The 26,072-nt window shown below is 45.1% G+C and overlaps 1 protein-coding gene across 6 annotated transcripts in view; it reads right to left on the reverse strand.

The window, feature by feature from the left end:
• The window catches only part of LOC144728326 (calmodulin-binding transcription activator 1-like), a 630,428-nt gene that overhangs the window by 400,037 nt on the left and 204,319 nt on the right, over positions 1-26,072 (reverse strand). For all 6 annotated transcript variants that reach the window (XM_078607684.1, XM_078607683.1, XM_078607681.1 and 3 more), the window contains exon 3: positions 11,434-11,501. In XM_078607684.1, the coding sequence (XP_078463810.1) occupies positions 11,434-11,501 (68 nt within the window). The remainder of the gene's footprint in view (positions 1-11,433; positions 11,502-26,072) is intronic.

A 26,072-nucleotide genomic window follows, 5' to 3' on the forward strand; every position in this document is an offset into this window, starting at 1 on the left:
TGAAAATCCCATGGACAGCCAAAACCACCAATACACAAGTTCTGCAAGATACGGGCACTGACAGGCAACTGCTGAAGACCACCATTAGCAGGAAGTGTTACTACCTAGGCCACATTGCCCGAAACGACCACAAATACCAGCTATTAAAGCTAATCCTGGAAGGAAAAATCGAAGGGAAAAAACGACCAGAACGGCCAAAAACGACATGGCTCAGTAACATCAAAACATGGCTACAATTAACAACAGCAGCACAAACTCTACACGCCGTGCTAGACCGGGACCAATATCATCGTGAAGTCGCACACGCCGTTAGGCAGCACTAAAGAAGAAGAAGGATCATGACAGATGATGACAGCTTGGGGGAGGCCTTCATCCAGCAGTGGAATGATCATCACTGATGGTGATCTTCTTGTTCGCGTGGCCGATATTGATGCAGGGTAAACACCGAGGTGGCCGAGCCAGATGGTTGCGTGAGGGTTAGCCGATTTGTATCGCTGTGACGATGCCGGCGGTGAGTCGCTATACGCTCCACCGTCTGTTCTGAGTGACCGCAGGTCGCAAGCGGGAGAGAGTTTTTAAATTTTCCATTGTGCATCAAGCATCCGCATCTCGCATGGTTGGCGCGGATGCGATGATGAAGACAAAACACAGAAGGGTGTATAAATATTGCAGTGACCATCGTGTGAACGCACCGATTCTGCGAACAGAAAGCCGAGGCAAGATGCTTCAAGTTTACCATTAATAAATGACCGGCCTCTCTCAGCACTGTGGAGCATTCCATTGTTGGCAAAATGCCCTGCACTCTATTGAGGACACAACGATTGTAAGATAGAGATGCCACACTAAAGCAGCAAAGAAACAAGATATCAGGAAGGTATAAGAGGGAGAGAGAGTGCATGCATTGTGCCCAAAGTGAGCGGATAACTAGACGTCAACTCTAATATACCGTGCGGCGTATGTGCTTTCTGTGGAGGTGACGGCATAGTGGTGGTTAGTGCACTGCATTATGAACCGGGCGACCGAGGTTCTCTGCACCGGCCTCTGCTAACATAAGCGGCGAGCAATATCTGAACCGCGAATGAACAGGCAAGTGACCAACCCCCACGGTACGATTGCCCGTGGTCAAACAGGTCAAGTGGAGACTTTCCTGTCGAGAAAGCGACACGGCTCGACGAAGCTCTCCCGTCATCATGGGGGACCCCTTTGACCATAGTTCACCCGGGCTGGTCGGGGCAGGTTGGCGTGGTGGGAGTCCAGAACCCGTTGGGACAGCGCTTGCCACTGATGGTGAATGTGGCTGGGACTTTAACTCGGGTCAACGGATTCATAGAGCAGTTACGCAATCTATCCAGTGCACAAACCTTGACTTACACCTGCCCCCCCCCCCAAAATTCCCTCGCGTGGTACGCAGGAAGTCGTAGGTTCGATCCCGGACCCTGACAATGCCAGCTGAATATTTGGAGTTGGCGTGTGTCTCTCTCTCTCTCCCCGTGGTCACATGAAAAATATTCTCCGTATCCTCCGGTTTTGCCCTCCATATTTAGAAACATGCATTTATATTATTTCGCTGCTACTATAAATTCCCAAGTGATGATATAAACCACTTTCAAACAGCGATCATTTGTGACCAGCTTTCCTCTGAAAAAGAGCTCATAGCTCAGTGGGCTTTACCTGTTAAATCAAGTAAATAGAAAAATACTTTGTTGGTACAAGACCAATATGTGTTGTGTAATTATTTAAAATATATGTGGCCTGGAAACTACCATGAGCAATTATATAAGCCATTCACACAACATGATCAAAGCACTGCTGCTTCTGCATCTTGACTATCATTAAGCCCCATCAAGGACGGCGGTAAAGTTTGATCACAAACAAAGCAGGGCCTGAACTTTCTTTTTTAACGATGCTTGCGTGCTTCCCAAAACGCCTGGTTCAGCATCCGCAATAAAACCCTCCTCTCTACTGCGACCCAAATTGGCAAAGCCCCCAACAGAAACCTGCTGATGGTATGCATATGTGATGCTTTCTTGAGCGACAATGGTCTGTCTATAAGGCTGCTTTACCAAAAGAGATTCAGGTTTTTTAAATATTTCGTTGTATGCTTTGTACAAGGGGTGCCACATTGGCAAGATGTGAACTACCTCGCCTGCTATGCAGGAGGTCATGGGTTCGATCCCGACCCCGACGCCTGCTGTATATTTGGAGTTGGCATGTCTCTCTCCCTGTAGTCGCGTGGATAGTTCCACGGGTCCTCCGGATTTTCCCTCCACATTTAGAATAATGCGTTTATAGAGTCTTTGGCTGCTGTAAATGTCCATATGATAAGCCACTTCGTTGAGCTATCATTTGTGGCCAGGTCGTTTCTGACAAAGAGATACATAGATCAGTGGGCCTTTCCTGGTAAAATAATAAGTTAGCATTTTGTTATTTACTGTGTATATGATTCAAATTCAAATGCGACTAAGCAGTAGGGAAGTTCTGTTTTTTTTTTACATGCAAGTGTGTGTTTGGCTGGTGATTGTCTAACAGACACCAAAGACACATCGCCGAGTGTAAAGAAATGTGAAAAGTTCAACAATGTTAACAAATTGCTGCATTGTTTGGTGATACTGCTGCTTTGGCAACGGTGCACAAGTGCAATTAACACGAGAACAATAACTCAACACAGCCATCAACAAGACTGCAGCCTTAAAAGGAAAGCAATAATCTAACAGCCGACGTTTTGGGCAATGGCCCTCCTTCAGAGAACACACGCTTTCTACGGCCACGGTGCTACTGACGATTGCGTTGAGTTTTTTTTATTATAACATATGCCGTATTTTTGTGGGACATTCACCACCGCGCTGTAAACTTACTCGTGAGGACCCTGTGAATAATGGAGGCAATACCCATGCCAATTTGAAAGTTGATATGATAATGCCAGCGGTTGTTCTCAGTGCCACGATGCCACAGGGCGAGAGAGGGCCAACGCTACGCCCGTGCCAGCAAACATGGGGAGGCGTAGTTACGCCCGCGCGAATGAAACACCCACGTGGCGCGAGTGCTTGGCCCTGCGAGATTGAATCGGACAATGGTATTCCCTTTCAGGACAACTTCGCTCGCGAGCTTCTCCAAACGCGACTGGGCAAGGTACATTACAACATTGACCGACGTGTCCTGGCAAGCCATTGATACCCACCATCATCTTCGCAGTCTGTATGCAACTGAATACGGCGCATATATTTGTATTCAAGATCTACTTGTGTGTCCATAAAAAATATATATATCCAGATGGAGGGTTATATTGTTGGCACACTTGCAATAGCACTCATTTGCCTGAGTCTCTAATTCCAAACCTGCCCTTGCCAAGTAATTCCGTGAGGCATTAGGAAAGCATCTTCTCCTGTGAATGTTTAAGACCTTGAGGCTCCTTGCAAGAGTTGATCGTGTCTTGTTTTAAATCATGAAATCCTTGTATGCCAGTCAGCGGGAGAAATTCTATGCCGAGATGGGAGTTTGCCACCGCTCAAGTAAAGTAATTGTGTGACAAAGTCACGGACCGCCTTCCAGAGGATGTAAGAAGCACTCCCCCCCCTCCTCGCCTGTATTTTAAATACACATTTGAGAGTGCATTTTGTAGGCGTGTGTGTGTGGGGAGTGGTGGTGTAGCGTTTAGCGAGCTGCGCTACGAACCTGGCAACCCGGGTTCGATTCCTGCCCACGGCCAACACAAGTGACGATTATTTGAGCCAGTCGTGGGTCTCCCCTAGGTCGACTCAGCCTCAAATGAGTACCTGTGTGTAAACACTGTCACTGGGGAGACAAAGGCTGTGTGGTGTGGTGCCGGCCACCAACCCACTCGTCTACCGTTCCAGCCTTCATAGATGCTCGCTAACAGCACTTGCCCCTCCAGTCTGTTAAGGCTATTCGGGGGATCAATATCTTTGTCTTTGGAGCGGTAGTGTAGAGGTTAGCACGCTGCGCTACGAACCTGGCGACCCGGGTTCGATTCCTGCTCACGTCAACAACAGTGACGATTATCTGAACCGGTCGTGGGCCTCCCCTAGGTCGACTCAGCTTCAAATGAGTACCTGGTGCGTCACTGGGGAGACAAAGGTTGGTTCGGTGTGGTGCTGACCCCCCCTCACCCCCCCCTCCGGAGTGCCATGCCAGCCTACAACAATCTGTTATGGGGGATTTTCATCTTTGTGACCAACAACTTTAGTGACGCCGGGCAATAGTTAGTGGTGAGTCTCACTTTCAGCAGCGTCACAATAATTTCAGAGACTGTGGTCCATATGTTTCCATGGTGGTTAAAAACTGCAAGATCGAGGACAGCTCTGTGGGAACGCAACGTCGCCTGCTATGAGCGGACAGTGGAAGTGTAGCTATTATTAACGTTGACTTTTTTCCCCATCACCGCATAATTATGATGTGAAAAAGTTTGGAGGTATGAAATAAGGACAGAATTAGTTCATGGCAATAACATTTGAAAAATGGGGCCCGAATACCATAAACTCATTATCGTATTAATAGACCTTAAACAGACATGAGGAATTAGAATGGAACAGTGAGGCAATGAACAAGGAATCGACTACATTGTTGAAAATGTATCCATCTGCCCAGCACCCACACTGCGTGACTCACGACCTCCTCTTGATACCAAGATCCAGGATGGTCATGTCTATGCGCCGCTTCTCGGTGGCAGCCCCAACAGTCTGGAACGCCGTCATCCCTCTGAACATTCGCAGCATCACCTCAATCGCCTCCTTCAAGAGAGACTTAAAAACTCACCTCTACAACCACGCTTTTGAGCGACTCTGAGCTTGGCTCCGCGCCTCTGAGTTGCGGCCATTACGTCCGCAAATTTGGCAGCGTTATAAATTGCATTATTATTACCCAAACCATCGTGAATTCATTCAACTCCCCAATGTGGTCATCCAGAACATACCACGCAGCATGCAACGATGCAATGCCCGATTCACAAATAACGAAGGGGACATCACAGCGATACACTCCGACGCGATTATCTGGCTTCACCACCTGAATGTGAAATTTAAGTTGTTGTTCTGCATCTACATCAGCCATACGAAAGAAGATCCATAATAAATAATAATACTTTCATTTCATATAGCATCATTCATGTCAAAAGCATCCCACAACGCTGTACATTAATGATACATCAAGATGGAATCCCATATACGTGGTTGGCTACGTACGGCGTGAAAGAAGCCCAACACACACGCATACCAAGCAAATGAAAACCCTACTACCAAGCAAAATCTAAAATTAATACAACGTTTAAGAAATGGAACCAACACAAAAAGCACAAACAACAAAAACAAAGTTATCAAAAACAAAGAAGATAGGATGTCTAGGTGGTTGGGTGGTACAGGGGTGAGAGGAAACATCAAAGAGGAGCTTCCCCTTGTGGGAGGAACTGCATCGATGTCATGCGACAGTCGACTTTCCAAACTCCAAGCTCAGACAACCCTGCGTGCCTGCCTGCCTGCCTATCTGACAACTACCATAGAGCGTGTTAACGAACGCTCAGCGTTTCACTTTCACAACCGTCGCCAGACAACTCTACGCAATTCGGCAGTCTCATCAGCTGAACACATGTTTCAGCTTGAGCAAAGTGCCTTTGCTACAAGCGTGCCTTCCAGTTCTAGCCGTGGGAAATGACAGGAAAACGACAATGCATCAGAGTATGCATCTTGATGTTTAGAATCTTGCCATCTGGTCCATCAGATTTAAATCGCATTAGCTCCACAGGACAATAATTCAGATAAAGCCAGACAGAAAGTTCCACTCATGCTTAAGGGTAAACGTTTTGTTGTTTTTCATTCATTGCAGGAGGGTACCCCAGCTGGACTGAAAGATTCTGAATAAGAGAGGCACCACTGGCTGTGGCTGGTTCAACTAAAGAGCATTGCAATGAGAAGAAAACAAATACATTGATAACAATGAGTAACATATCCAGCAGTGGAATGACCATGGCTGACGATGATGAGTCAGCAGTCTTCACACCATGCATTTCTCCTTGAGACTTAAAGGAAACCCAGCGTATATTATACACGTACTTACATGGGACCTAGATATGACTGCTATAAGTGTTCTGATACGTGCATAATCTTTGTACCGTTCGCACTTTTGCCGTTCTCTGGTCTAACACCGGTGAGACTAGGATATAAAAACCAAGGCTGTCTCTGGTATAGGCCAATACGTTTCTAAGACGACGCGTATATTGCCAGAGAACGTCTGCTTGCACTTTTTGCCACAAGTGCCGTGTGTGGTTGGATGCAGATTTGATGCCTTGAAAAAGGTTCGTCTATTTGGTGTTTGAACATCTTAACACCTCCTGTTTTATTGCCAGAAAGGGTCAAACCCAAACTTATCGCTGTTTGAAGTCCAAATTCAGTGGTCGGAATTCTACATTCCGACAACAGAGACGAGTCGACTTTCACCAGGAAGTACAGATTTAAATGGGCCATTTAAATAGCGATGGACTGTGTTTGAACTGATATTTACAATTTGAAACTCACGACCTTGTGCTGAAGACGCCCGCTGCTCTACCAACCGGGACGCTCCGACCATTAATTGCGTACGGAAATGACACTGACGGAATGATTTATTTAAAATGAACACAATTTAGATGATTGGGCTGCTCGGAATTCAGAGCGCTGCGCTGTCACGGCTGAGGCCTGGGTTTTAATCGAGGCAATGATGGTCTCACCGAGACCACCAAGATGAGAGCAACAACGAATAAACCCATCATATCAAATTTGCAAATTCAATCAATTTGTATATATTCCAGCTTTGAGAATTCAACGTATTTCGTGAGCGAACTTTATTCTCTGTAACCGTGTGGGGAAAATTATCCACACCCCTGAACCCCCACCCCCCCGATTGATGTGTCTAAGAAGTTACGGGAAGGAATCTGGATCTGAACATAAGTTCCGTGTTATTTCTCTAATCTCTAATAGTTCAGGTATCTTCCCATAACCGGGTGATGTGAACTCAACAAGAGACCAAGGAGAGCCTCATCTGCAACAGAGACCTGGCTCACCAAAAAATGACAAAAGCAAACACAACACAAATAAACCGAAAGGCAATGTTCGCAATTCCACGCGAGAGATCCCCAGTGAGTTTTTTTTTTAATGGCGACCACCCGCATGCATGGCACAACTGCAATGGAGCTGGAGATAAGGGACGACAAAAATAAACAAAGTCAATGTCTTCCCTTCATTGGGATCGAGTGGAATGTAATGATAAGCAAACTAGCACAATTTCCAATCGGGCTGTCATATCAAATAGATAACGAGACTTGTGAAAGGGGGGGGGGGGGTCTCCAATTGTGGATTGGATTTGTTGACTAAAGAAAAGCACAAGCACTTCCAGTTAGCTTCACACAATGCAGATATGCAAGAACTTTTGCTGGGTACATGAGTAGCAATCCAGTATTATGTGCCACTCATATGCAAGTGTCATTGATTAAGGCAAGGAGCATATTCCATTGCCCTTGCTTGAAGATTATAATCTATGGCATGGAGGTCCTGGGGGGGGTGGGGGTGGGGCACACGGCAAGAGCCCGTGGGTTGGCTTCATCGGCGTGACGCTAGGGTCCGGCCACACAAAGGCAGCGAGGCGCTGCGATCAAGACGAAGTTGAAAGTGCAGCTCAATATTCAAAGCACACGTGTGATCGAGTCGACGAATCCAAACGAGCACAGACCCCATTTCCCATTGTGGGATTTTCCATCTTGAACCTTTAATAAGCACACACCTTGCGTGACGACAATGGCAGCGTCATATCCTCGGCCGCAACGGGACCTTCGGGTTTTTTTTCACACCGGAAAATGATGCATTGGCATCGTATTAACAATACAAATCGAGAGGTTTCATGTGAATAAAGCCACCCGATATTTCAGTCATGGTACTCCTGGCTAGGAGTGGCACGCGAAGGTAAACTCATTCAATATGCCACAAGCCAACCCTTGCCACTCCAGCCAATTGAAGTCCAAAAGGTGATAGTTCACATGAAAGTGCAGACTGCAAACAGAATTTATGCATTTACCTAAGGATACATTTACATACATCTAAGCTATGATGAAACAAAAATAATACAGCATTACCGAATTTTGCAAGAATCAGCAATAAAAAAAAACACGCAATTGGTCACTAGTGGTCAGAGGTCGCAAACGGGTTTTGATTCCTTACCCGTACCCGGCCGCACCAGGGTAGCAAATGGATACCCGTACCCAGCCGGGTACGGGTAGCCGGGTATCGGGTAGGGTACGGGTAGCCGGGTATCGGGTAGCGTACGGGTATCGGATACCCGATTGCGACCTCTGCTAGTGGTGCAATCGTTTGGACCGGAAAGCGGTGGCGAAAAGCAAATTATAATTACGCACTTTATATATGCTTTGCAAGATTACCGCAGGCGGGTAAATGAACATCCACGGAGAGAGTGTTCCCAGAAATTGTTGCACTGCCACGTGCATTGTTTCGTGATGAATGTTTACAAGCTTCTTTGCAAGCGATGCTGCAAACAAAACAATTCCACCTCGCAGTGTAGGTGTCTGGAGGGGTCATTGTTATGCAAACGTGCTTCGTCTGCTAATTGATGTTAGTCAGGAACGAGTTGGCAGCAATCCAAAATTATATTGCATTTCTGCAGAATTGGAATTTCCACACCAAGTGCATGCCATTGTCCCGTTACTACGGAAATAAGTGCTATTTTTATTTAAATTTGAATGCGCACACGATGTATTTGTGAGCCAATCTTATACAGTTGTACACACAAATACTACAGCTTCGTACAAAGATTAGGATCACCCATATGGCCTTTAATAGACTGCCGGGGTAAGTGCTGTTAGAGAGTAGTACCTATGAAGGCCGGCACGGCACATGAGGGGTTGGGTTGCCAAGACAACGCCCGACCGCCTTTGTCTCACCGCGATGTTTACAACACACCACACCAGGTCCTCATTTTCAGGCTGAGTCGACCTAGTGGATGCCCAAGATCAATTCAGATAATCGTCACCGGTGTTGGTGGCCGTGAGCGGGAATCGAACTCGGGTCGACGGGTTCACAGCGCAAGCCGTTACCCGCCGCACCGTCGTTCCCGTTCGCAGAACAGAAATCCCAAACGCGCCTCTGCGCTCGCTGCAACTTCTGTGACGTTCGGCTCGTCGGAGGGCCGCGCAAAGAAGAGCAAGGACTACGCAGCCACCGTTTATTCTCATTTCAGTGTAAATTGCAATGTGCCGTATAAGGCTTGAGCAATGGGGCAATCAGATCGATTCATAGAACCATATAGGGGTCCCGAACAATTGTAGTCAATTAAGTTGCGGCGGAGTCAATAGGTCAATCAGGCGATGTAATGTTCAGGGTTCCATTCGCTTGACCCACAACACGGGCTTTGTATTGTAGACACGGCCATTCCACTAATGCACAGAAGCTTCTGCAATGGAGCAATAATCATTTTGCAGGCACACGATGAGGGCACCCACTGACGAAATTCAATGGGCCCATTCCAATACAAGCAATCAACACTGAATCATATGTGCAATAGGTGACGTTTTGGGCAATGACCCAACTTCATGGCAAAGGCACGACCAGTCTTCCAACGAGCCTGGTATTAAAGGCAACATTGCTGGAACGTTGATTAACTTTCATAACGTTAGCATCCACAATTTATATTTAATACTTGGGCTTGTCTTTTTGTTATTGTTTTTTACACAACTGGTTGTTTTGCTCTTACGCGTTGAATTTGTTCCCAGCGATATTGGCTCGTCAATTTGACCTCTCATTGGCTGTGAGGCCAATGTTGAACCGCAACCCATGGGCTGCATGGGTCGGTGGTCTGGCATTATGGAACTTTTACTAACTTTCATGAACTTACCTCGACGAAGACCCGAAATAAATATTGCCTGGAAATTTGGGGAAACGTTAAACGGATGTAATGGTGGTGCACCGGTGGTGCGCGGTAAGTAAAAAAAAATCAGTTGTCGCAATATCGAAGCAGTCAGAAGACATATGTCAGTGCAAAGTTTGATTTTAGACTGTTTTATGAGGATGTGACAGTGTGTTATGCTGCACCGGTGTACCGCCAATACATCCAAGCCGTGTCCAATTCTATCGTTCCGTTCTCAGATCAAAGTAAATCAAATAAAAAACCTTCAAGCAACAAATGTTTCCATCGAGATGGGGAAGAAGAGCATGTGATGTATCTTTCACGCACATACACCAAAAAATAAACACTTTTTTCACATCATTTCACAGGGAGAGAGAGGTGGGTGTGGAGGTGTCGGAAGAAGGACCATTAATGTTGGCAACTTTAACCCTTTTCCGTTCCGAGATGTCTGCAAGTGGCAGGGTGGGTGTCCCGTTACGCTGCTCAATCTTGGAACGCACAAAGCTGTTGAGCCTGAATTTTATTTATGGAGGCATCGCAACTTCATTCACCATTTTTCGTTCCTCCCTGAAGACTTGTCTTTTTTCAAGAGCGTTTTCCTCTACTACTTGCTGTCCTCATCCTTAAACCCTTAACCATCCTCCCCGTTCCCTCTCCTAACCTCGCCCCTCCCTTTCCCTATCATCACCCTTCCTTTGTATCCCTTCCCCTTACCAACACTCAAATCCTATCCCTTTTCCCCATCAGCAAATAATTAATTTACCATTTTGTTTATTGGCTTAGCAATCATTGGAAGCATTTGATAAACCATTTCGGGTCTTAATTGATTGTGTTCACGCTTACTGTGACTTTCAGACCGCTTTCCCTTCTCTTCCTCTCCCACCTCCTCTTTTCCGAACATAGATGGACTCGTCCATCTGAACAACTGCCAAGTCGCTGTTCGTGGTGCTGACGTTAAGAAAAAAACGCCACTTTTTTCAAATTTTCTTGCCGTGGTTTTCACACCTGATGACGATTGCTTGCAATCGAAACGTCGTGATAATTTTATTGTTTTATATTTTTATTATTTTATTGTTTCCCTTCTACATGACTTTACCGAAAGAACCAAGAATATACTGTACCATTGTTTATTCTTCGTAAAGTACTTTGACAAAAGCGCTTTATAAAGGCATTGTACTCACCCCGCAGAGAACTGGAGTGACACGACCGCCCTCTACGATAGCCGGCGTCATCGGAACAGAATCGAAAGTAAAACTGATGACGTACACGTATGTCACGTACATCATCGGAATGGGAAAGGGTTAAGAACATTTCCAGACTCCTTTGCTGAGGAAAGGGAAACTAATGTGCAAATTGGAAGCTCGGTTATGCCCGCCGCCCCCCCCCCCCCGGCTCCCTTCATCCACCCACCGTCCAGAGAAATTCTATTGAGACATGCCTGAGAAATTCAAACCGTTACACGATTCTGAAAACGTAGATTATTCCACACCCAGAGAGCAATGAGGAATGAAGATCCAGGAGAGACAGATCACTCACCGGGTCTTGGGGGAAGTGGTGAGCCATTCCTCATGTTTTTCAAACGTAATCAAATATGCTGCTATTTCCTGCAAACCAACGGGACAGAGAGACAACGGCGCAATTCGTAAAGGACACGTCAACGCAGCGAAACTTGCACAGACGGGGGTTTTAAGTTTACGCAGCACCATTCTATCTCATCGAGTCCCGCGTAAAATTATTTTGGAATGAAATGCCGCTTGAATTTGCAATGAGTTTGAATGCCAGGGGGGGGAAAAAAAGTGTGTACGGCAAATGAGATAATTTTTCATATCAGTTTTATAAGGCCAATATTAACCCTACAAAATGTAACCTTATCTTTATCACAGGTGTTCAATCTCCTAATACAGGAATGTTTTTTATAAGAATTAATACATCCTCACAGATTCATCGCAAGAAAACAGTGTCTGCCTGTAATATTCTCTGCAGTGGCTTCTCTCGTTTTAACTCTTCAACAAGGACGGGGCTTCTATGGATGCCCTGGTGGCTTGCTAAAGTGTTGTCAGCACACAGCCAATGCACATTCCCAGGTAATTATCAAAGTGGCAACGACGTTTCATCACTTATTGGCAAATGGCTTAGGTCGTAAAAGTGAGACACTCAGGCACAGCACTTCCATCCCAAAAACAATCCGGTGACCCTTACATTTGAGGAGCAGGCATTAAACACCACCGCAATGCAAGAAAGGCAGTGTAACACAGCGACACTGTTTACATTTAATAGAACACACTTCAGTTTTATATCGCGTAACAAAATTGCGCTTTTGTATACAGCCAAGGCAGAGCAATGCGAGAGTGAAGTGCTGCAGAGTATACGCAGATGCACATGTATAAAAAATAAGGTAATATAAAATGTAATGTAACATTCGAAGAAGAAAATCACTAACAGGGACATGCAGGTATTTGACGACATCGCGATAAAAGAGTAAAGTGCAAAATGCGTTCTTGCTTTCCCATATACTGGGAGCAATGGTCACCGGGCGGCAATGCTCTGAAGGAAACTGCTTGAAGGGTGTGGACAGCTGGGAGTGAATAGTTCACCAGAAGCACGCAAAGTGGCCGTCGTTGTCACAGTTCTCGTGAAAACAGAACGCCCCGTGAAACAGAAATCCTGGAGTGCATTTGGCCCCAGGGGAGAAATGGCATCGCGAACGGCAGGGCAGGGAACGGATGCACGTTGGGCACTCGGGAGGCTAATGGGATTGCACAGTGGCGTGACAAAGCACCCGAGTTAGAAAAAAACAATTCCGTTAAAAACCACTAAGCTACTACAATAGCAGAGGCTGCAGCCAGGCCTCCTCTACTGACAAGGGCACAGATGCCACCTAGGCCACGTACACACGCACACACGCTCCGGACAGCCGAAGGGTAAGTACTTTCCAGTGCGGCAGGAGATGGCAATGGTTTGGCAGATTGGATCCCGATCGCACTTGGTGATATCGTGGACAGTTATCTACGCGTGAAATCGACCGCACCGTGGACAGTAACGGCGTTGTCAGAACCTTGCGAGCACACGTGTGTAAGAGACGGCCATTGTTGTGTCAGCATCGTGGCCATACATGGAAAAAATAGAAAAATACTATTACAGGCAAATTGATAACTGGAGGATATCATTAACCTGTAGTAACTGCATAGAGCGTACACGTGTGAATTGTGTTTCAAAGAAACAGTTTGGTTTAATACGATTAGCAGGAGACTAGAATTGAGACTTAAAATATTCTAAACCCAAGGATAAATGTGACATTTTCGTTTGTGGACAAAATGAAAACATATCACGTAACGATAAAGTGCTATTCAAACATTTTGGCTTGCATATAGTCAACTAATTGTAATATATGGACAAAATCAAGGCCTTTACTTGGATTTAAACAGTGGCTATATCTCTCTCTTCACATGGTCTTTATGCTCAAGGTTGAGAAATGAATTGCTGAAACTTTTCAGACATGTTTACAGTTCTACGTGGGTTTCTTTTTTGTTTTTGGTGCCATGCATTTTGAATGAAACAAGTGATTTTTATTCACAAAGTCTCAAGTGTCTCCCAAGGTCAAACTCACATTGGGGTAGTGCTCATCTGCCATGGCGACCCTCAGATTGTCGGTGGATATTCCACATTCCCATGGTTCAAATCGAGTCCTTCCCCGATGCACGCTCAATGAAAACATCCATTTACTGGCAAAATAAATAAATTGCTATCCAGGTGGGCTGTGCGGAAGAGTTAGGAGAAGGGGTTTGAGCACCACTTTTCCCGCGGTAATGTGCCCGTACAGGTTGACGGATGGTGCTGCTGCGGCAGCATTGTTTGTCAGTGTGTTGCGTGTGCTCACAGGGCTCTGTAGTACAAACACGCGGGATTGCGTTTGGGTCGCACGTGGCTGGGCTCTACATTGGTATTGATGAGATGAACGGGACCGAGAAAACCGAGACAAAGTGCGGCCCACCACAGTCGCACACGCCCGCCGTCAGAGTCACACGGACGCCGCCCACCGCGCTATAAAGCAACACTGGGGGCGTCGCTGACGACGCTACACACACCACCTGATCTCGGAAGTTAGCCACAAAAATAAACTAAATTAAAAAAAGCACGGTCCTTCTGTTAACACGCAGGCTCTCGCAACCAACATTAATATATATTTTTTTTGTGTGGGGAGGGTCAGGTCACGTAAGTAACAACGCTTGTCGTACACCCTCTTCTGCCCCCCAAAAAATGGACAATCGATAAAGTTGTGACGCGAAAGGTCGTGGCCAATCTGTTGCCGCTTCAGCAGCCACCGCCGCCTGTGTTGAGGAGAGCGATCCACACGAACGTAATATTCGTTGAGCACGTGACAACTTTATTCATTGGCTGTGCCGGCTGGATGAGGGTGTACGACACACATTTTTACTCGCGCGATCTGACGAAAAAAATCAATCATCAATCAAACAGCGGCTCTGGCATCGCGATGCTATTCATTAGCGCTTTAAAAAATAGAAATGATCACTAGACACATGCAATTATATTTCTGCAACGGCCTTTAGATCTGAGATGGGTGCCTACCACACAAAGTCAGCACCGCGTATTTATCAACACAGTGCAGCGCTTGTTTTTTTACTTTAGCGTGGGAGTCGGATTTGTTGTTGATGTTGTTATTATTATTCTGGAGCACATCTTGACAAGGTTGTACAACCGCAATGCATCTACGGCCACCAGTGTCACAGCTGGCACGGCGCTTAGAAGTGCACAATACATCTTTCTTCCTCCCACTGTCGCCAACAAAAGCATTAGGAGGCATGTCAGACGAACGTTTAACCGGGGCATCTCAAAACACAGCGAACACCTCCACGGACCACAGGTCTGTTTAATCCAGCCATCAATATGATAACGGCCAGAAAGCCTTAGAGCACACACGTAGCACCACACACACATATCACCAAGACAAAAGGGCCCAGTTGTATTTCAGGCTGTAAGGTGCCAAATACTGTTCGCAAGTTACCGGACTTACAGTGCATTGTGTGCGAACCACTGCACCACCACTCCCCGCAAGCAAACACAGGGAGAGGCACACCGGATGAGAATCATGGAATCAACAGAGTAATACAAACAATACAATAAATTCCAGCCATTCTCAATCGCCCAATGGATGAAGGCATCCCCATGCCATGTCGGTAATGGGGTGTTTTTTGACTAGGAGAGGGAGTAAGTAATATTACTTTCCACTTTTGTTATGTTTGGTCTGGAATCGAACTCGAGTCGTCAGTTTCATAGCACGACATGCCTAAACCATTGCACCACCGCTCTTCCACTTCAGATTAATTAGTCCTGTTAAAACGGTGTCGCAATGTGGTTTAGCGCAGGTTCTCATACACACTCATCAAGTCGTCCAAACCCTAATCATAATCATAATGCCTCACCTCTATTTCAATTGGCACAACAAAAATAATCAACCGGGCCAACCAGCCAACCTCTGCTAGCAACTAAATGCTGTACGCGCGCGCGCACAAACACAAGAGCTCAAGTGCTTACGGACAAAGGGAGCATTAGCTGTCCTTTGTGATGATGGAACGGATACATTTTGTCCATTGTTGTTGATGGCTTCAGAATTAAACGGCAATTTATTTCGTAAATAATTACGATTTTGCTCTCCAATAAATATACCATTATGCAAATTTCACAAGTCTGTGTGGTTTACAAAAGGGGGAATGTATATATATATAACGAGACACGAGATAGTGTATTTTAATCAAACCATTATGAAAACTCCACGTATCTCGTGACATAATCATGTTGCTGTAATAGAATTTAACTGATGTATTACGCACACACATAGGCACGAAGCTGTAGTATACCCATACTTATGTTCTTTTTTTCTTTCAGGAATGATAATTTTTAGCGGCATATTTGGATAGGAATACAAATCATTTTTGGAACCTTACTAGCAAGTGGCTCGGGCACATGATCTCAGCGTGATCCATCAACCCTGCCGAGAGCAGCTGGCAAGACAATTCACCAGAGCAGACATCGTCCCTAATAAGAGAATATGGAGAATGCTCTTTGTATCACAAGGAAGAACATCGCATGCAATGCGAGTATGTTTCAGGGAAAGCCCAAAAGGCGCTCTTGCCAGCTAATGGTGAATTCTAAACATTCATTTTTTTATTGACACCACATCTGCCACACAAGGGCAGTATAAGCAGCTGATGGTTGTCAATGCAGACTTTGCATCGCACAGCCTGGCTAAGATGCCAGGCTGTGTGATGCATCCGTAGTCTCCAATTATCGTTGGACGGCCCTCATTTTCCACTGGCAGTCTCGAGTTAGATGTGGAAATGTCGCGATCATGTGTCGGAGACCGGTCCTTCCCGGGCAGAATTGCCCCTGCCTTGACAGGATTGTGGTGCTCAGCAGATGGTGCTCATTTTACCTGTCCCAACGGGATGATGGAGCCGTGTTGATCCAGGCTGGCAGGTGAGGGCTCAACCTTCACAATTGGGAGCCCTACTGATCCACCAGGTGATCTCTGTCCTGGCCACAGTGAGCCAAATTATCCATTTGAATGTATGCACACAGATGGGGGAGTGTTTTGACAGAGTCCTCGTAAAGTCCTAATTGGCCAAAGCTCAACTATATCGCCCCCCCCCCATTGTCTTTTTCGTTGGAGCAAGAGGCGATGATATCAGCAGGGTAAAATTTTATTTTAAAAATTGGTCGAGAATATCTCGCCACGTGTGTGCTGTGGTTGGGGGGAGGGGGGCGCTTGACTCGATAATTGAAAGGTTGTCAGTTCAAATCCCAGCCGGGGGTCGATTGAGCCCACCATCGCTACCGAGAGGGAATACATTACATCAAATACAATTTATATTTATAGAGTGATTAAATACGGCCCTATCAAGACCCCCGCATGGGGGAAGGACAACTAAACACAACAAACCTTTCTTTAGAACAGTTCTTTAGAACATTTCTTTAGAACAGTTCAAAAATCAGCTCTTGGGAACACTTCTTTAGAAAATTTCTTTAGAACTGATTTTCTGTGTTTAGTTTGTTGTCCTTCCCCTGCACCTCCGATTGGCATGGTTGGCTACGTAAGGGGCGAAAGAAGTTTAACATACGTACGTACGGAAACAGCCGGGACATGGGCATCCTGGGGAAAGCAGGGGTGTTTATTTACTTTAAATGGTGATAGAGACAAAGTCCCTCGTTGGAAATCAACAGATGTTGTCCTGTAGAATGACCTGCCACTGCCATAGCAATGTGGAATCCCCACCACTGTTTCAGAGCTATGAACAATAATACAATTGCCTCCAACTGCTCGTTAATTTTCACAAAATGTGGCCACGTAACAAATAATAAAATCAGGGTGTACCCTGAAATGTTACATCCTCCGTGATTGCTTTTTGCATGTAAAGTTTGTGCCATACCCGAGGTAAACATTTGTTTAATTATCCCAACATTAGATTACTGACCACTTGGCTCCCTCGGAGGAGAAGAGCTTCAGGTACGTGCGCACGGCTGCGTGCAGAGAAAGCAGCAGCAGCAGCAACTAGGTAGGGAACGCACTCCCTGCAGCTCAGGTGACCACAGCCCAACTGAGCCCAGCTAAGGGTCCGAAAGTCATCGGATTCCGCGCGAGGGAATTTCGCGCCACGCTTCACAAAAACTGAATCGGGTCCCCCGAATTAAAACACCTTTGCAGAAAAGCTCGCAAAATGTTGCCCTTGTGCTCAAATCATTATCACAAAAAGGTTGAGTCGACTTTGTTTTTTGGCAAAATGATTGGGCCGAGATCGGCGAAACTCTCTAAATAGGATGCAAACAATCTAGATTTGAAGTTTTCGTGACTGCACAGATCCATACTCTTTGGTTTTTTTGGTAAAGTTACGTAGGTATAAAATCACTTCCAAAATGTTCACGATGCAAACAACAAAAAAAGAATGCCATCAAAGTGAAAGAAAGAGCTCAATGTCCCTTCCTTGGCAAAAAAAAGTGAAAATTATGGCCAAGGCACCGTGGATGCAGTGTTGAGTAAAAAAAACTTGGATGTAGATTGAAACGGACAAAACCAACTATTGCACTTTCTTTTCTTAGCTCCTGCCATGACGAGGATGCTTTATGACATTTTATGACAGACAATTTAAAAATCATTTACACACTGATAGCCCACGATCACACCCCAGCTATGTGCAAGTGCCCACTACCGTATTTCTGCTTGCGCCAAATGTTAGCCGCGCATCGCAAGCGAACAAAAATGACATACAAAATAAATAGAAATGTGTTTGAGCAGATCATCAAAGAGGAAATCCTCAATAAATGAGGGATGAAAAAAGTGTTCATTAAATCAGAGGAACGTACTCTTATATTTTTTTCGGTAAGCCACGTAGGTAAAAAATAAAAAAAAATGTAAAATAAAAAATACATAATATTATTTTATTTCTATTATTATTTATATTATTTGTATTATTTATTTTTTTACCTACGTGACTTTACCGAAAAAACCTAAGAGTATGAATCCTTGCAGTCACGAAAGCTTCAAATCTAGAATCACAGAGGAACATTCACTTCCAAAATGTCCACGAACAGGAGGAGCGGTGGCACAACGGTTAGCGTATCGCCTAGTGAACCCAATGACACCGTGTCCGATTTCCCGTCCGTAGCTCACATCAGTGACGTGTAACGTAGGAGCCGGTGTTGGGATCCCCCCTTCACCAACCCACCCACACCGACGAGCATTGTGAAGTCTGGTCAAAAACACAAAATAACCCTGACCTACATATATATGGTATACAGGCAGTCCTCCACTTACGATGGAGATGCGTTACGACGACCCCATCGTAAGTCGAAAATATCATAAGTCGAAGATGGCCTAGCCTACCCAGGAGTCTTAAAGAATAGTGATAATTTAGCAAAACAGAGCAATTTACAGCAGCATACTGTATAAACTATATACTGGATGTATTTATTAATTACAATACTGTATTGCACAGTAAAATGTAAAGTAAAAAAAACCAAGGTAAATTCTTAGCCTACCTATGTGAACTGCAATTTAATCGAAAGTTTTTTCAGGAAACAATCCTATCTGCTATAAAAACGTTTAACATGCATTGAACGTATCGTATCGTGGTAACCCTAAAATGAAATCGCTAAAGCTACGTATCATTACATGCATTGAACGTATCGTAACGTATCATATTGTACTGTACTCGCCAAGATTCTGTCCGTCGTCTGCATACTTGAACGATGTTGGGTTGTTGATGGCAATTTTGTCGTATCGCTATCGCCATCGTAAGATCGAAATATCGTAAGTCGGACCATCGTAACTCGGGGACTACCTGTATATACTATTTTTATCCCTTTGCATATATACTAAACATCATTCAGAAATTATCCACGTAAAAAAATGAATATTTTTGGCAGCTTTTGGAATAACAATAGATGTATCTACATTTCATCGTACATGCCAACACGATTGGGTTGGATTTAGGCCCGATGGTTATGGTGACAATATCAATCATTTCTTTGAAATTCTCACATGCCCACCATTGAATTGGATGTCGATTGTCAAATTGCCTGGTGGCCAGTGTGTTCTCCACTGAGCCAGTGTGTACCGAGCCATCCGTTCAAGTTTTCATTAATCCTGGGGAACACCGTTCAATTTTCACAATGCAGTACCTTGTCCATATCGTTGGTGAATGGCTATGCGTTTGGAAGCAGCTTAAGATTCATACAAGTGCAATTTATCCCCTTTTCTCGTTGATATACATGTGTATAAAAATGCAAACCATACCATGTCTCGTCTCTGATTTCCTCCCCATGCCATCCATACCCTCCCCTCTCACGGTTTACTGAAGGCAAATGAACACCGATAATTGCACAGACACAGAACGACGGAGGGGCTTTTGTGGCCTTTCACCCGCCGGTGTCATACCTGGTACAGCCTGTTCTACAACAAATGTGGAACAGTTATCGTGAATTTGTTGCAAATTACCCCATTCCTGGGGAGTAAGGTGCACGCGCACTGATAATACTGAGAACGGCCGCCAATTGATTGTGCCAACAGCTAGGGGCAGCAGCACACCAATTAAAAAGAGAGACGAAAATGTGCACGCCAATTTTTTTTGGGTCCTTGCTAATGCCACCGGCCAAGTGGCATTTCAGTTGTTGCAAAGCCAGGGAGTTGGAGGTCGACAGACGCAAGTGACAGCCACCGTATTGACTGCCAAGAAGAAGAAGAGCAAGGTGGGTTTTGGGGAGGAGACGTCACTGGATTAGACGATGGCTGGTGGTTGAAACGAACTACAGAGTGATGATAAAAAAGGGTCCAAAAGAACTAAAGACTGGCAGCCAAAGGAGGGAACAGCATGGCTATTGAGGCGACTGTGGAGATGGAGCGATGAATTCAGATTCCGTGCAAAAATTAGATCGTTACATCGTGGCACTGTGGCTTTTTTACGGGAGGCATTCATCCAGTAGTTGAATGATCATGGCTGATGAGAGCAATCAATGCAATCTGGTGACCATAAATGTCCCCTGTCCCGCGCGACGTTTGCAAGATTGAGCCCCAAACTCGCACTCACCGAGGCCCACTTAGACAGGCCAAGGCCCCATGACAACCCTCGTGCTCATAATCCCTGCCGCATCTCAGCAGCCGTGCACTCCACAGCCTGGCTCACGTGTCCTCATAGAGACGTGATGGAGTCACCGGTTTAATGTGACCTCCAGGGGAAGACAGATGCGCACACGGCCAGGCGCTCAAACGTCAGGGCCACACTCGGCAATACCAGTGACCGGCAGCAGCCAAAGCAGTTGTTGTCCTGCATGCGGTGGTGGTGGGGAACGGTGGCGCAGTAGTTAGCGCATGGCACATCCGAACCCAGCAACCCCAGGTCGATTCCCGCTCACGGCCGACAACACAAGTGATGATTGATTATTTGAATCGGTCCCGGGCCTCCCCTGGGTCGACTCAGCCTCAAATTAGTACCTGGTGTGGTGTGTAAACATAGCCACTGGGGAGACAAAGGTGGCCAGGCATGGTGCTGGCCACCCACCCCCGCGTGTGCCGTGCCGGCCTTCATAAGTGTTTGCTAACAGCACTTTCCCCAGACGTTTGTTAAGGCTATGCGTGAGATCTTTGTCTGTTGTGGCAGTAGAGTTGGCTGGTCATTGTGTTTATATTCGGAAGACCCATCACATTTATTGGCACGCTGTAAAAGTTTCAAACATACCTTGTGTATGGGTGGCATTGGGCTTGAAATCCCTTCCCATCTCACTCCCGCCACCCATCTGGAGATGCTACAGAACTCGGATGATTAGTCACTGAAGTGCCACACGGGCCAGCAAAGCTTTGTGCTTTGAGCCCGTTCCCTGGAATATTACCCAATTCAGAGGAGCGCGACTGTTTAAAGTGTAAATACTGAATGTGAATGCTTTCCGATAGCGCCAGACCGCGATACTACGTGGCGAGTGATCTCTGGGTTAAACGCCGAAAATAAAGGTAAAATGGCACCGTATAGTTCTATTACTGCGTACAACAATGCACTCGTAGAATGACAGAAGGCATGCTATTACCACGAGAGGAGACGACATGGAAGACATGGTGTGAAGTGCACACTTACAAAAAAAACAACGTGAGCAGTCATTCTGATGGCACGGTGCACATTAGCCAGACGCATGCCGTTTCATTTGCTTTGTCAGCATGGACTGAGTGGCAGAGAATTCAGTTTGTGGGACCGAGGACCATTTATTCTGGATTCATTCAAGGGCTTGGCACTTGAATAACCGAGCGTCATCCTTCTCACGAGCACGTTAAGCCTGCCGCTTTACCTGTCCACAGATATTACATATTGTGTGCCCCTTTGTTTTAAAAGGTGAACAAACAATGTGTCGTGTGGGCAGGCGAATGAACTACGTACAATTCTCACGGCAACACTCTTGAAATGTGAGCTCTGCAGATAATACCACAAACCATCACATGTCTACAAATAGCCTGTGCTTATATTAACCGGATTATACTGTCGAAATATGCCATTAATTCATAGACACATGGTGATAATTATCAATGCAGAGATGGACAAATACACCACACGCACCTATACTCATATTCAATGGTAACAACGCACTCAACAGCGGTTGTCCAGTAATATTATTACTGGGCCATGCCACAGTAATGTGTTTACATTTCCAACAACACCACAGGACCGCCCACAATGGACAGGAGATGAGAACAGCGAGACGCTCAGTTTTAATAAGGAGACACTCCTTTGATGTGTGACAATGAATCCGTGATTTAATTCCGCAGTGACCCTATCTGCCTACTGTATACTTTTTTTCGGTGTTCATTAAAGGTAATTAATGAACACCGACTTAAAACGCGACATGACATTTTTATTCACGCGCACAGATTTCGCGAAAGGGACACATTTTTGTATTTTGATCGCGAACTCAGAAGACGCGCACAATAAGACCGCGTTACAAAATAATGGTGACAAAACTTTAAAAGCACTGCAATGAGTTACCCGTCACCACATTCTACACTGCAATGCGTAAACATTTCAAAAATATTAAGTCGTACATTCACCCTTGTTACTAGCTGACTATTAAAAGTTGCACCCACGTTTTATAATGTAATAAAGCCACATTGCGATTCACATCATTCACAAAGAACACGACTTGGTATCAGAGAGAGAGAGTAGTATTAAGGTCCCCTATCTCCAGTTATTCCACAAACAACATTAAAGAAAATGAAACAAGAAAAACTTCGTGAACAAATATCATAAAACTCCGAAACTTATATTTTATTTTACCAGGTGAGGCCCACTGAGCTATACAGCTATTTCTCAGAAGCCATCACAAATGAGAACTCAACGAAGTGGCTTATCATGTGGGGGCTTAACGAATTAACATCACCACCAAAGTGTGCGGAATGTTCTTGGGTTAAGTCTCCCTTAAACTCAACGTCCTTGCTGGCCTGCTACTATTACTCATGTCTCATCACATCTCAAACCTGACCGCATTGAATCCAGCCCGACCATACTGGATCATTGTATTACCCATACCTGTCCCTATTTATAACACCCGACTCCAATTCCCCCCATGCATATCTTGACCTCCAAAACACAAAAATCACCAATGCCATCCACAAGTAAGCATGCGTGCTACATGACGCCTTCACTCTAGAAATAGCATCCCTGAACACAGAAACAAATGGCTCACCAAAATCCCAATAAAGGAAAAAACTTGCGCCTATATATAGATTATGAAAATGTAATAATGGGTACCCTCATGGCCTCCCCGTGAAAGAAAAAAGATTCATTATTACATCTCAGTGGACTCCCACCTGCTCCAAATCCTGTGCTGCAAATGAAATTGAATAGCATATTGAAAACACGCAGGCCCAAGCACTTTATAATTCAATGTCTTGTCTTCTTGTTTAATCGGGTTAGGTTCCACGGAGAATCATTCTCCCTCTTTTTCAAGCAAAGTTACAAAAGAACTTAACAATTGATCTCAAATGTCCTGGACATGCGCGAATAATAAGCGACTTGCAGTCGCCGAGCGTTGTTTGCTCTGTCACGCTATTACGCCTGCCACAAGGCCAACGCAACATCGCAGCCTCGATGGGGAACAACGCAAATGCCATCACACGAACCCCACTGTGGTTATGCTCGCGTCATCAATTATCCCGGGCACCGCGTGTGGAACCACTCGTATGGGGCGACACATTTGGGGAAAAGAACAAGGTGTGAGATTAATAAATAAAAATATCAATACCACGTGTTTGGTCAATATCCCAGCTTTGATATATGAATTAGTGCACTGCAAACATTAATGAGTTCCTTTAGTCTGGCCTGGGGTGGAAAGTGTTCTCCGAGGTGGCAAGCAACACTGTGGCGTATGTATTGGGGGGGGGTATTTATTGAACAAGGATGTGTTGAGGATGTGTGCGCAAATTGATGCCGCGTTGATTAAGCGAATTGAAACACAAATAAGTAATGAATTGAAATGTAACAATGCAGTGTTGTCAATGAGTACCGCAGACGTTGAATGCGACGACCATGTATGTACTACCTATAGCACACTTAATTTTCCATTTAATTGTTTTCAAAAAATACTAAAACGATATTGAACGAGTTTAAAAGCTGTGATGAAATTCATTAATCAGATTTAGTTTCGAGGTCTAAAAATACAAACATTCAAAGGTAAAGTCTGATGTTGCAAAAGCCTTACGAAAGGCTTCGTGGCCTCAAAAAGATGATAATGATGATTACGACGATGACGACGATGACGACTACAGTTAGCAACAAAAAAGTTAAATTTCGATTTAAAGCTTTCGTGACTGCAGGGATTCGTGACTTTACCGAAAGAACCAAGAAAACAAAAAAGTTACTCAAATTTCAGAGTTGCGAGATATGTGCCCGTTACCAATTTTTTTTATGTAAACCAGATACGTAATTTTCTCTCAGAACAGCTCGTACTGCGATGCCACACGGAAGGCTAAGGCGGACAAGTGGACCATTCGACATCCACCGTTCTCCAAAGCAAGGTGTGTGTGGGGGTGCACTTCTGGTGGCAAGTCCAATTCGTCAGAATTAGAATATGAATTTAAACTGGAGGAGGAATCCAGTGAGCTATAAAGCTCTCCTTCACAGATGCCCAGTAGGGGCAGATAAGAACATTACAACAAACAGTACAAAAACACAATAGTCGTGCAAAGTACAAGAAAGGTAAACAAATCACACAAACACGAATACAACTAAATCATCCCCATCCAACCAGGAAAAGTCCACCGAGGTATTAACTTATTTTTCAGAACGATAGCTCAACAAAGTGGCTAATCATTTGGACATTTACAGCAGCAACATGATCTAAGTAATCTCAATGCATGTTTGTAAATGTGGAGCGAAAAACCGGAGGGACTGGAGACCGAAATTACAAACTCCGACTCTGATCTCGACCAACGGTGAGCTGTTCCCACGAAGCAGAAACAAATTATGGTACAGGAGCAGACTTTCTGATGACATGCTCGCGTCGCTGCTGTCCAGAAGGGCCTCCACTAAGTGGGAGCGCGCTAGAGAGCCCATATCGGAAGGTGTTGGACCTACTCTTCCATGCTGGCCAGACCGAGGTCATGGGTTCGAACCCGACCCTGATGCCTGCTGTATAAATAAAAAAAACAGCAGCAGCAGCAGCATACAAATTTAAAGCTAACTGGCAACGTTTGAACGAATGGTACACACCACGGTTGGGTAGGAGAGTAGAGTCGAGGAGAGGGATGGATAGCAGAATAAAAAGGAATGCGAAAGGGAGGAGAGACGAGAAAGAAAGGGGAAACGGGAGCAGAGGTTCAAGAAAGATGAGGAGGAGGAAGACGCTACGTAACGGGCCTGGCGCCGCTGTACGGAGCGGCGTCTGTTTTCACAGTGGGCGGGCAAAGGGGAGTGATTCAGAGTGGGAGGGGGGGCACACAGAAGCCATGCGAAAAATAACAGCGGCATCCGTCATCGGCATCGTCAGCCATTCTCTATCTACTGCTTGATGAAGGCCTTCCTAGAGCGTCTCCATCACTCAGAGGGTATGCGATGCCACAATCTATCTCACTCTTGTACTGATCAGCATTACCACAACTGGAATAAAATATAAATATCCGACAACAATAGTATGTAACTAATACGTAAAAGTCATTAATTGAATTATTCCCAGTTACATCATGCAAATAAAGCTCTGTTATATATATAAAGAATCACTGCTATAGTGGCAGTGAAGAGTGTACTGTGTAGCCATTGATTTAGAGAAAGCACTTTAATATCACTCTCATTGATGTTTATAATTGGGTTCCTTAACATTATATCACCTGCACAATATTTACGCACATATGTGATAGTTACATCAATTTGGCTCAGGCATGTAATCAATTTCGCCTGGAAATGTGAAGCTTAGCATTAGCATATCATTATGGCCTAATTAAGGTCTGCTATCAAAGTTTTATAAGCATACACGAGCATACACTGGCATTATGGCTTACATAACAGTACCCAGTATATAACACTGCTCAATTACCCGGGAGAGGGGGGTGGGGGGGCGACTGAGAACGCTTCTGACTTACAATCGGAAGCGTTCAAAAGTTAAAATCTCGTCAAGTGAGCCCATCATCTCTC

This window comes from Lampetra planeri, chromosome 28 (genome assembly GCF_965212315.1).
Source record: "Lampetra planeri chromosome 28, kcLamPlan1.2.h2, whole genome shotgun sequence".
NCBI lineage: Eukaryota > Metazoa > Chordata > Hyperoartia > Petromyzontiformes > Petromyzontidae > Lampetra > Lampetra planeri.